At 36.2% G+C, this 12,114-nt stretch overlaps 2 protein-coding genes across 4 annotated transcripts; one reads left to right on the top strand and one right to left on the bottom strand.

Moving 5' to 3' along the window:
• Window positions 1-461: 461 nt before the first annotated feature.
• On the bottom strand, window positions 462-5,617 carry adssl (adenylosuccinate synthase, like). The gene is made up of 13 exons (XM_051877431.1): window positions 5,340-5,617; window positions 4,953-5,055; window positions 4,667-4,735; window positions 4,125-4,175; window positions 3,896-3,962; window positions 3,696-3,803; window positions 3,479-3,560; window positions 3,263-3,389; window positions 2,966-3,120; window positions 2,745-2,869; window positions 1,669-1,766; window positions 1,378-1,527; window positions 462-1,241 (listed from the first exon to the last, which is right to left on the bottom strand). The coding sequence occupies exons 1-13, from the start codon at window positions 5,556-5,558 to the stop codon at window positions 1,189-1,191; spliced, it is 1,407 nt and encodes a 468-aa protein (XP_051733391.1). The 5' UTR covers window positions 5,559-5,617; the 3' UTR covers window positions 462-1,188.
• Window positions 5,618-5,654: 37 nt separating this feature from the next.
• On the top strand, window positions 5,655-10,775 carry LOC127503503 (CAAX prenyl protease 2). Of its 3 annotated transcripts, none has more exons than XM_051877435.1 (8): window positions 5,655-5,808; window positions 6,631-6,733; window positions 6,909-6,992; window positions 7,255-7,333; window positions 8,479-8,646; window positions 9,438-9,509; window positions 9,579-9,641; window positions 9,720-10,775. In XM_051877435.1, the coding sequence occupies exons 2-8, from the start codon at window positions 6,722-6,724 to the stop codon at window positions 9,941-9,943; spliced, it is 702 nt and encodes a 233-aa protein (XP_051733395.1). In that variant the 5' UTR covers window positions 5,655-5,808; window positions 6,631-6,721; the 3' UTR covers window positions 9,944-10,775. The 3 variants fall into 3 exon arrangements, with proteins under 3 accessions (XP_051733395.1, XP_051733396.1, XP_051733394.1); XM_051877436.1 differs by having other exon boundaries at window positions 5,756-6,511; XM_051877434.1 differs by having other exon boundaries at window positions 5,756-6,733.
• The last annotated feature ends 1,339 nt before the right edge of the window (window positions 10,776-12,114 follow it).

The raw sequence follows: 12,114 nt of genomic DNA, 5'->3' as shown, positions 1-12,114 counted from the left end.
TTTGCATTTTGTCTTAAAAAAAAAAAAAAAAAGTTCCGAATTGTTGAATTTTACCTGATCGTCCATTCCAGATGTCTGATGGTAAAAGACGAGATAGAGCACACTCAGAAAAACCCTCATTATTTTACTTGAACGTCTGAAGCCTCGCGAGAGAATTGTAAGACTGATGATAATTCAGATTGCCCTGTTCATTTAAATCATATTTCCCGATGGAAACTATTACTCACCATTTGCTCATAAACAATATTGCAAAATATATTCTGGAGAATTTTAGCAACATTTTTACAGTTTTTCAAATAAATGGCTGTAATGTGGATTATTTAGCGTGTTTCAACAAAACAGGATTCGTGTTAAGAACGCATTCTTAAAAGTGACTGTAGAAAGTACCACTAAAATGAAACTAAAATATAACTCAAGAATTTAAAAAAAAGCATCACTTAAAAATTCACTTAAAACCATAATTAGTTTTGCACTTTATTTTTCAAAAAACAGCAGCAAATGAGTTTGTGCACTAGGTGGAATGCAACGTATATCTGTGCATGTGTGACTGTTGTTCATGGAGTCAAGAGCTATGTCTGAGTGCACTAATCGCTGACAGAAGGTTAACAGTGCATCATTTTCTTTTAATATCACAAAGACTGCGTGAAGGTCCCTTTTGGTATTTCAAACCATGTCAAACCGGTCTTAGAGTATACACAAACAATGAATTAAAAAGACAAAAGATTTAGCGCTGACCCCCTCACACTTGATTACATAAAAAAAATAAACAGTACATGACAATCTTAAAAATCAGTTCGGTTTTATCCACCAAATAGCAATGAATATGCTAATTGAAATGCTCAGAGTGCAAAGTTTGATTTTAAGATACAATAAAATGATGCCCTTCAGTCTGAAGCTCTGCAATTCATCAGCTTTCCGACAGACTTATGCTAACTACGAGTTAATGACAGAGGTATGTTCTGAGCAGTTCTGGGATGCGCTTTGAAACAATAAGGTACGTGCTCAGACCTGACCTCTATACACAATGCTGGTGTTCACTTTGAGTGGGACATTCAATGGATTCTAAACCCACAGTTAGTCTTAATCTCAGCGCTGGTGCATAAAAAAAAGTTCAGGTCCTCCAATGGTCATGATGATTGATGTCCTGGCAGACCATCAAATGAAGTTCAGTCGTTCCCATTCCCCTCGTCAGAACAGCTTTATCATGCTCTCTCTTGACTTGCCAACTCCCACCCACTTCACTAAAAAGAGAAAACATTTTCTAATGATCATTTTGTCATTTCAACACATGCTATTAGGATGTTTCTTTCTGTTATTGCATATGTAAGTGGCTGAAACATTCTAAATTAATAAATGATATAGTATGTGTATTCTTACCTGGCACCTGCAGGAAAGTTTCGATAAATCGAATGTAAGCTTGTGCCTGTGAGGGTAGCTCATCAAAACTGCGCACTCCCTCAGTGTTACAACACCAGCCAGGGAACGTCTCGTAAGTCACTTGAACCTTTGTGAGGACGTCCATGTTTGCTGAAATAAACAATAATAACCCCTCCATTATCAGAAAAGGTCTATGCTAGTAAATGATAAATAGTATGGTAATATTGTAATGTGTGTGAATATTGTACTGTGCAACAAATATGAGAATGAGTTACAAAATAGCTAACCTACCAGGAAAACTGGGAAGAGGCTTTCCATCAACTGTGTAGGCTATGCCGATCTTTATTTCTGGCAATGTGTCAAGAATGTCCAACTTGGTCAGAGCAATGCTGGGAGAAAGAGAAGGAAAAGTGTTAAATTAACTAAACAAATCTTAAGTTCAACGTGTGTAATAGCTACAACTAAAAAAATGCAACTGTTTACCACTTGTTTAAACTGTTTGGGGTAAGAAAGATTTTTTTTAAAGAAATTAATACTTTTATTCAGCAAGGACGCATTCATTTCAATCAAAAGTGCCAGTAAAGACATTTTTAATGTCACAGAAGATTTCTATTTCAAATAAATGCAGTTCTTTTGAACTTTCTATTCATCAAAGAATCCTGGGGAAAAACTATCACAGCTCCCAAAACCTATTAAGCAGCACAACTGTTTTCAACATTGATAATAATAAGAAATGTTTCTTGAGCAGCAAATCAATATATTCAAATGCTTTCTGAAGGATCATGTGACACTGAAGACGAAGCTGAAAATGCAGCTGTCATCACAGGAATAAATTACATTTGAAAATATATTAAAGCAGAAAAGCATTATTTTAATATTTACTGTATTTTTCCCCCAATATTCCCCAATAACAACCGCTAAAAATAGATAACACAGGTCCATCTGGGTAACTGAAGTCTGCCGTGCTATAGGCTTGCAAAAAATGTTTTTTTCCTGGTGGAAATTTTGCGTTTTGTGAGCTAATAAAATATTAAAACGCAGTCAAATCAATATTGTCTTGTACAGTTAATTATGTCATCCGGTATCCAGTATGTCTGATCAATATTTCATGTCTAATTATTTACTTATGTGGCTAGAAGCCGTGTAATAAGCGGGATAATGTACATCCAGCCGATTATTATCTCAGAATAAACCCCTTTGAAGCTGATGCAAGACCCCTTCTCTTCACGTCAGGGTCCTGATCACCCTGTCGGTGTTTATTCTGCGATAACAACCGGCTGGATGTACATTATCCCTTACTTAAAAAAAATCTTACTGACCCCAAACTTTAGAACAGTAGTGAATGTAAAACACTGAACATAACTCACGCTGAAAAACCATTAACCATGTGGGCATAGCGAACCAAAACCAAGTCCAGCCATCCACAGCGACGCCGCCTGCCTGTTGTGACGCCAACTTCCCTCCCTCTGCTCTGCAGCAGATTGCCAGTGTCCTAGAAAATAAGAGAATATAATTTAAGTACAATACATATGAAGAAATGCAAGTTTTACCTCCTGACTCTTCAAAACACACACTGACATAGACTCACATTATCTTGCTCAGTAGGGAATGCTCCCACTCCCACCCTGGTGGTGTAGGCCTTCACCACTCCATACACACGGCCAACATGAGATGGAGGGACTCCAAGGCCTGTGCAAACGCCTCCGACAGTACAGTTTGACGAGGTCACAAAGGGGTAGGTCCCTGAGAGAGATGGAAACATCGAATGTTAAGGAGACATTCGTATCATTCACGCTTTCAAACACAAATTCCACTGTCCTCAAGCTCAAAACATTTTAAAGCACACCAGTGGATCTTCCTGTGTATGTGGGATTGCCATTCATACCGAAATCAATATCCAGTAAGGCAGCATTAGCTCCTTCCACCAGAATCTTCTTGCTTGGTCCAGTAAGGGCTTTGTGCATGAAATAAACCCCATCAGTTACTAGAGGCCGTAACCTCTCAGCATAACCCTGTGGGTGAAGTGGAAAAAAATATTACTGGGCAGGTTCATGATTTAGAAGTTTAACATGATATTGAAAGATGCCAAGACGCTAATCACCTTCAGTTGCTCCAGCTCAGCATCAATATCAATATTAAGGTTAGGATATGTGGTCTGAAAATGACCAGCCAGTACCCGAAACCTGTGGAGAGATAGTTAAATATATATTTATCTGTCTTCATGCAGTCCTAAATTTCACAGAGAAACAAAATATGCTCATTAAAAACATTCTAGTAATCATCTAAAAAATTACACAGAAATCTATCATTATACTCACTTTTCCTCAAATACTGAGAAGTCTGAGACCAGATCGCACACTCTCAGTCCATTACGTGCTGCTTTGGAGGAATATGCAGGTCCAATGCCCTTCTTAGTGGTGCCCAAACTGTCAAACAAAGGAGGGTGAACTCAATATCAATCTGGTAGAAAATTATCTACAAATGTGAGCTGTTAAAAGTGGAAAAAAAGAAAACCCACTTCTTCCCTGCCTGCTGCTGTCTCAGCTGCTCCTGTATCCCATCAACGGCCTGATGGAAGTTGAACACTACACAAAAAAAGAGAACAGTTGTAATTCTAATGTCATAGATATCAGTTTCCTGGTATTTTAATTTGCCCGAGACAAAAGTTGTACATAGTCAATGTCATCTGGATTCTGTGAATACATCAAAATTACTCAAGGCCTGATGAAGTTAAAATAGAATCATACCAATATGTGCCCGGTCAGATATCTTCAGTCGCTCCTCCCATCCTTGAAGTCCTAAATTAAACAAAGTCGGGGGAAAAAAATAAACCATAAATACTTCATCTAACAGCGCTGAGAAAAAACAAAACAAAAACACGTATATATTTTTCATGCAATATATTTACCATAGTGACATAGGAAAAAAAAAGAAAAAAATCTGATAGATACTGTATGTCAGAATAGATCTGTGCATTAAGTCATGCAAATTAATAGACTTGCCACTATTCTACATAATTCTCAGTTGCAACAACCACAACTTATATATATATATATTATATAGACCAATTCTGCAGTAAACAATTTGTATGAACTTTGTAACAATAGCTGTTCTATCTAGATCATGTCTTTCTGAATTGCAAAAATACTGAGGTATACATTTTAGCTATATATCGTCCAGCCCTATTATGCAACTATCTTAAATATGTTATATAAATTAAGCAGATGATATCACAAGACCTCATGTTTGACACTGTTGTGCATTTCACTCCATATACTGATCATTTTACCATTGCCTTTCTGAGAGTTCTTCTCAGCCTCCTCAAAAAGTCCTGGCAGGTGTATCACAACACCATTTCCTGTAGGACAGAACAAGAAATTATCTCAACAATCACAACAGCAGGTCAAAGGTTAACATCTGATCCCAAACAATGAAACGAGATTAATACAATGAGACATGACTGCCAGTTTGAGTTGAATAGAGAGTTATAAATACATAATAAAACGAAAACTCAGTAAAAACTAGGGGGCAGTAAAGCAACATGTCATTCAATGGAAAGGTCAAACAAAACATACCAATAAATGAGGTGGCCTTTTTGTTGAGAACGCCACTAGGAAGCAGGTGAAAGTCATACTCTACTGAGTCCACCACCACTGTGTGTCCCGCGTTATTTCCACCCTGATAACACACAGTTGTTAAAAACATGCGCGCAAGTATCGCGATAAGATAAAAAACCTAGCCGCAGGAAATGTTACATCACTTGTCCTGCCGCCAACAAGTGGCGATGACAAAAATAATGGAAACTTTGGCTTCATTATGAGGTTTGTGATGCGACTTCTGAAAGTGTTTGTTTCCGCTTTTACCTCAATTAAACTGTTTAATAAATCAAGCCTCAGACAACACAAACATAATGTTTGCTCAAACTCTCATAAACACAAAACGATGAGCGGTTGGATACCCACCTGGCATCTGCATACAATGTCGGCGTCCATTGCCAGGAGGTCGACCACTTTCCCTTTCCCCTCATCTCCCCACTGAGCTCCTAACACTACGGTCACTTTATTCTGGGGCTCCCGCAGGATCCGCAGTGAGTCCACGCTGTCTCTGGAGCGCTTGAGCACGGGTTCACCGTTCAGAGATGCCGTTTCCTGGCCATTAGACATTGTGCTATCCGCAGCCATGCCGAGAGTGTGTGTGTGAAGAACAGCGTGAAAGCGGCTACGCTACTCCAACATGGTAGCGCACGAGATCGACCTTCAAAATAAAAGTCCGGTTGCCAAAAAGCAACAAAAGAAGCGGTGGAGTTTGCACACACGACCTTGAAAACTTAACAGAAGGAACATATGCATGTTTATAAAAAAATATTGGAATGAAATCAGAGGGAGTGAGATATGCTATTTAAATGAAACTCGATTAAGTTTATATTCCCAGGTTGGTGATATTGGCAATTTTAGACGCTTATCATATCTTGCTTCACAGGCGTATTTTGGCGGGTAGATTTTGTGGGAACATAAGACTTTTTGCCTTTAACATTTTTTTCTTTAATAATAATTACTTGTTAATATCGTTTGTGATATGTTAATATTGAGATCTGATTGAGATTCCCTTTTGCTGAGGCTCATTTTGTTCAACCATAACATCTGTCAACTTTTTTACGATCTAGTAAAACTAGTAATCTGAATATTTACTTTAATAAAAAAAATGTTTGACTCTCTCTCTAAACTTCTTAAAAACAGACAAACCAGTCTGAGCCGCATGTCCAAACATGGGTAAAGTGAATTTAAAAAGAAAATGTGTAATAAAACTAGCCACTTCAACTATTAAAACATTTTTAATCATTCAGTTGTATAGTTGACAAAGAGAAGACATGCATAAACTGGACGTAAAAATCATGATTATTCAATTGCTTTGCACTAGCTTGACAACAGAGGCTGCGTCATGAACTGCAAGCAGCTTAAGCTCATTATCTTCTTTTCAGACAGCAGCATGTTTCTTTGGAATAACGGACGATGTTATCAATCAAAACCCTTTCAGAGACTTTTGATGGAGAGTGTTGGATATCTGTTAAGTGTTGTTTACTGCTTGCCTGTTTGTATGTTGGGAGTTTGTATGTATGGAGGGGCAACTTACCCAGGTAGTGATGAAGCTGTATCTGTAAAGCACTGGGCTATTATTTGTCTAATTGAAGAACAGTTCAGTCGCAGTTTAAAATGTTTCAATGATGCCATATGCTCTTTTTTTTTCATTCTTTAGGGATCACCCAAACACAATAAAAAGGCGTTTTATCAGTGTTTTGTGTGTGTCAGCTGTTTCACCACTGGTTGTACTGGCATGGACTCATTACATGAAAGTCAGGGTGAGTGTGGGCTGCATGCCAGAGTGACCCATGCATATGCGATGAAATACTTTTCAAGTATTCAGTTACTTTCTTAAGTGTTAAGAGTATTCATTTTTTATATAAATGTAAGTTAATTTAAATTTTATTTTTACTTAATTTTATTTAATATGATCTATTTTTGGACTTGTTACAGCCAAGTCCACCATTGTGGGCCCTGCTGGGCATTCGTCTAGAGGGCTTTGTGCCTGCCACTCTGCTGCCGCTGACACTCACTATGGTTTGTTATTGCTGTCTTCTCTTCTTCTTCTTTTCATATAGATAAACATGTAGCCTACAATAACTGGTTACCTGATGGTTACAAACTGGGCCCCTAAACCCAAAGGTTTACCTTAACTTTTACTAGTTACCTAATAAAAAAAATAAATAATAAAAAAAAACCCAATACCACCATTGTACACTTAAGCAAGAAGTGAACCAGAAACAGCCTGTCCTGAGATTTCTGGTTATTTTGTGTATTTATTTATTTATTTTGAACACAGGTGCTTTTTCTTGGACCTCTGACCCAGTTGGCAATTGAGAGCCCAAGAGGACTTTTTCATGAAATTAAAACAGCCTTGAGTGAGTATGAATACGTATATATATTTAGAATATTTTAAATAAAACATTTGAATAAAAAATAAAATAAATATAAAAACTAATATATATATATACATACACTACCGGTCAAAAGTTTTTGAACGGTAAGATTGTTTAATGTTTTTAAAAGAAGTCTCTTCTGCTCACCAAGGCTTCATTTATTTGATCCAAAATACAGCAAAAACAGTTATATTGTGAAATATTTTTACAATTTAAAATAACTGTTTTCTATTTGAATATATTTTAAAATGCAGTTTATTTCTGTGATGGCAAAGCTGAATTTTCAGCATCATTACTCCAGTATTTAGTGTCACATGATCCTTCAGAAATCATTCTAATATGCTGATTTGCTGCTCAAGAAACATTTATTATTATTATCAATGTTGAAAACAGTTGTGTATAATTTTTTTTCAGGATTATTTGATGAATAGAAATTCAAAAGAACAGCATTTATCTGAAATTTAAAGCTTTTGCAACATTATAAATGTCTATACTGTCACTTTTGATCAATTTAATGCATCCTTGAAATTAATAAAGTATTAATTTCTTAAAAAAAAAAAAAAACTCTCACTGACCCCAAACTTTTGAACGGTAGTGGTAATGTTACAAAAGCTTTCTATTTCAGATAAATGCTGTTCTTTTGAACTTCCTATTCATCAAATAATCCTGAAAAAAATTGTACACAACTGTTTTCAACATTGATAATAATAATAAATGTTTCTTCAGCAGCAAATCAGCATATTAGAATGATTTCTGTAGTATCATGTGACACTGAAGACTGAAGTAATGATGCTGAAAATTCAGCTTTGTGATCACAGGAATAAATTGCATTTTAAAATATATTCAAATAGAAAACAGTTATTTTTAAATTGTAAAAATATTTCACAATATTACTGTTTTTGCTGTATTTTGGATCAAATAAATGAAACCTTGGTGAGCAGAAGAGACTTCTTTTAAAAACATTAAAAAAAATCTTACCGTTCAAAAACGTTTGACCGGTAGTATAGCCTATATATAATGTAAAAAAAAAGAAGAAAAAAAAAGAAAAAAAAAAAAGAATCATGAATAGCCTATTTGCTTATTAACGTCTATTGCAATGTAATACTGTGATCCTCATTACTGAGCAGATTCTCGGTCTTGGAGCAAGTGTGTGAAGGATTTACGATGGCTGAGGAACCACGTGGTGGCTCCATTAACAGAGGAGTTCGTCTTTCGAGCGTGTATGATTCCCATGTTGGTACCATGCATCGGTCCCACTGCTGCCATCTTCATCAGTCCGCTCTTCTTCGGTGTGGGTAAGTTAGAAATAGCAAGACGATAATGTAGTTTAATATGTTGTCATCTCAGCAGATGGCGCTGTCGAGCTCTGATAATGAGCAGTGAATTTAGGCTAGTTGTGTATGTGTAGCCTACGCTTTTAAAAGGTATTGTAAGTGTTCAGGGAGTCTTTTTATAGCGCTTGTAGAAGCATCAGACTTTAACTTGACCTCTACCATTCGGGGGCTAGTATCAACAAGCAGTACAAGCAGCGCTTTAAATACAATACAGATTGTTTCAAATCATTTTTACAGTGATAAACAGGAAAATAACGATGAAGCAAACATAATTAAACTTTTGTAAAGCAGCTCTAAATGCGTAAACAGTCATAATTCAGTTGAAATCAGTTCAGTGTTGATTCGTTTCGGTTTGATAACTGTGTAAAGTACATCAACTGTGAAATGAGTTCAATTCAGCTATAAAGCAGCTCTGCAGAAAACAGTGATGTCATCATCCAGCTAAGTTGAGTTCTCGTCCAATAGTGTCAGTATTGGACGGTCAAATCAGTATTGCTGAATATTAAAAGTCCCCTAGACCCAACTAAGCAAGCCAAAAGCGACAGTGGCAAGGAACCCAAACTTCATCAGGTGACAGAAATGGAGAAAAAAAAAACCTTGCGAGAAACCAGGCTCAGTCAGGGAGCTAGTTCTCCTCTGGCCAGTGAATGAACACGGTGTGATCATGATTAAAAACTCTGCGTGACAGGGAATGTGGAGTTTAAATTTTCCGTTATGTTCTGACTTTGCTGTGTTCTTTCTGTCCCACATAGCACATTTCCATCATATCATTGAACAGCTTCGCTTTGGACAAGACACTGTGTTTGAGATACTAATTTGTGCAGGTAAATGCATTTAAATGCCTTACATTTGATGTTAGCTCATCTAAGACTTCATTACATGTTATCTTTCAGCTTTCCAGTTCACTTATACCTCAATTTTTGGAGCTTACACTGCCTTCATATTCATAAGGACAGGTGAGTATCCGTGATATGAATAAATACAGTGTCATCTGGTTTGTGTCTCACTTCAGATTTCAATATCTTAACGACCAGGTCATCTGGTGGGACCCGTGTTGTGCCACTCGTTTTGCAACTGGATGGGTTTTCCTGCCATTGGCTCAGTTTTACTCCACCCACAGAGGCCTGTGATTCTGTTCTTTTACCAGATGGGTGTTCTGCTCTTCCTCATCCTCCTCTTCCCCTTCACAGATCCTGCTTTCTACGGCATGACCCCCATCTGCAGTCTACTGCTTACACCTCGCTCTGCCTGCACATGACACATCTTCACGGTGCCTGAGTGGAAATGTACCTTAAAATATTTAAAAACATGATGGGGCAAGAGATCCCTTCCTGAGAGCATCAAAGACAGTAAATGTAGCATGTTGCTTTCATGCAAAAGACTCATGAAAGCATACATTCATCAGCATAGATGCTAAGTTAATGACTGTCATATTTCATTTATTTGCTTTTTTGTGGTAATAGTTTTCAAATTGGAGTGTAGATCAGTGGCTCATTCGAATGATTTATTTTTTCATGTTTGCCCCTTATTTCTCTTTCATTCAATTAAAGTGCAGTTATCAGCTGTCATGCTGTTAAATTAAAACCAGATGCTGATGTGTATATAGTAGAGGAGATGCCATTCAACATTTAACACAGATCTCAGTTGAGCAGCATTCTCTGCCTTGTGTTCTAAAAGAATTTTCATTTACATTGGGTACCATTACATTTAAACCCTTATATTGAATGGTATCCATCATGTCCAATGATTCTTTGTGTGAATTTAATTTCCAGGTAAACAATCAGCTATACTGCGAATGAGCTTTTCGTCACTTCATCATAAAAGCTAAGATGAGGTGTCTGAAATTCTAACCACCATCCGAAGGTTATATATTGATACTGTATGTAAGTGTATGTACATTCATTGTTGTGTAAATAGTTACCCTTGCTGTTTATAATTTATTATCATGTACACTACCCTTCTAAATTTTTTGGTCAGTAAGCTTTTTTGGTCCCACTTTAGGTGACTTTAACTATACTAACAATTAAATTAATAATTACCTGCATGTAAATACATCTGTAATTACAGCTATAATTACACTGTTCACCCTTCCTTTGTGTGTGTGTGTGTGTGTGTGTGTGTTTATGTGTTTTTTTGCATTTTTATAGTAGTTATTTATGTTTTGATTTGGGGTTATTTTTTCAATTTTCATTTTAATTTCAGTTAAGTTTTAATAATTTTGCTATGTGCTTTTGTCATTTGGGTTAGATTTTTATTATTATTTTGATATTTTTCTTTAATTTATATTTATTTCAGTTTTAGTTTTCGTGTTTAGTACCTGGACAGTTCTTGTATAGGTTTTTAAGTTTTTCATATTTATATTTTATTTTATTTCAGCTTTATTTCAATTAATGAACATTTAAAATTTTTTTAAATTTTAATTTTAATTTTAGTTAAAGAGTTAGTTCACCCAAAAATTAATTACTCAGCCTCATGTCGTTCCACACCTGTAAGACCTTTGTTCATCTTCGGAACACAAACTAAGATATTTTTGATGAAATCCGAGAGGTATATGACTTGTCCATAGACAGCAACATAATCAACACTTTCAAGGTCCAGATAGGTACTAAAGACATTAAAAAAGTCGATGTGACTGCAGTGTTTCAACCTTAATTTTATGAAGCGACGAGAATACGTTTTGTGCGCAAAAACAAAACAAAAATAACAACTTTATTCAACAATCTCTTCCCTTCCCAGTCATTATTCTTACACAGTTGACGCAGTAAGCTCAGTGAAGGCTTCCGTGTTTACATCCGAATGCCGGCTCAGTATTGGCGAAAGCTGCACACGTAAGCAGCACGACACATGCGTGTGATGCTGACTCAGGAGCCGGCCAATAATGAGTCGGCATTCTGATGTAGAACCTGGAAGTGGTGGACGTAAACAGCATATGAGAATGACACAGAAGAGAAGATATTGTTGAATAAAGTCATTATTTTTGTTTTGTTTTTGCGCACAAAAAGTATTCTCGTCGCTTCATAAAATTAAGGTTGAACCACTGCAGTCACGTTGACTTTTTTAATGATGTCTTTAGTACCTTTCTGGGCCTTGAAAGTGTTGATTATATTGCTGTCTATGGACGAGTCATATACCTCTCGGATTTCATCAAAAATATCTTCATTTGTGTTCCGAAGATGAACGAAGGTCTTATGGGTTTGGAACAACATGAGGGTGAGTAATTAATAACAGAAATTTCATTTTTGGGTGAACTAACCCTATAATAAAAATAAAGTACAGTTTAAAATATCTCAAAATAGAAAACAGTTATCGTGAATTGTAATAATATTTCACAATACTGTTTTTACTGTATTTTTGATCATATAAATGCAGCCCAATATAAAATATAAATAATCAATGTTGTGCACTTTTAAGGTTTGTGTTCTCTGTTTC

The sequence above is a fragment of the Ctenopharyngodon idella genome, chromosome 21 (genome assembly GCF_019924925.1).
Source record: "Ctenopharyngodon idella isolate HZGC_01 chromosome 21, HZGC01, whole genome shotgun sequence".
Classification (NCBI taxonomy): domain Eukaryota; kingdom Metazoa; phylum Chordata; class Actinopteri; order Cypriniformes; family Xenocyprididae; genus Ctenopharyngodon; species Ctenopharyngodon idella.
The sequence above is the reverse complement of the archived record's forward strand: the minus strand, read 5'-3'. Positions and strand labels throughout refer to the sequence as shown.

Bases quoted from the DNA above. Each gene is read 5' to 3' on its own strand.
- adssl (XM_051877431.1), bottom strand. From the start codon at position 5,558: ATGGCTGCGGATAGCACAATGTCTAATGGCCAGGAAACGGCATCTCTG. The intron at 4,736-4,952 runs GTATGTTTTGTT...TCTGTCCTACAG, and splicing joins AAAGGCCACCTCATTTATTG to GAAATGGTGTTGTGATACAC. The intron at 1,242-1,377 runs GTAAGAATACAC...TTCTCTTTTTAG, and splicing joins AACTTTCCTGCAGGTGCCAG to TGAAGTGGGTGGGAGTTGGC.
- LOC127503503 (XM_051877436.1), top strand. From the start codon at position 6,387: ATGTTATCAATCAAAACCCTTTCAGAGACTTTTGATGGAGAGTGTTGG. The intron at 6,512-6,630 runs GTAGTGATGAAG...TTCATTCTTTAG, and splicing joins TGGAGGGGCAACTTACCCAG to GGATCACCCAAACACAATAA. The intron at 6,993-7,254 runs GTTTGTTATTGC...TTTTGAACACAG, and splicing joins TGCCGCTGACACTCACTATG to GTGCTTTTTCTTGGACCTCT.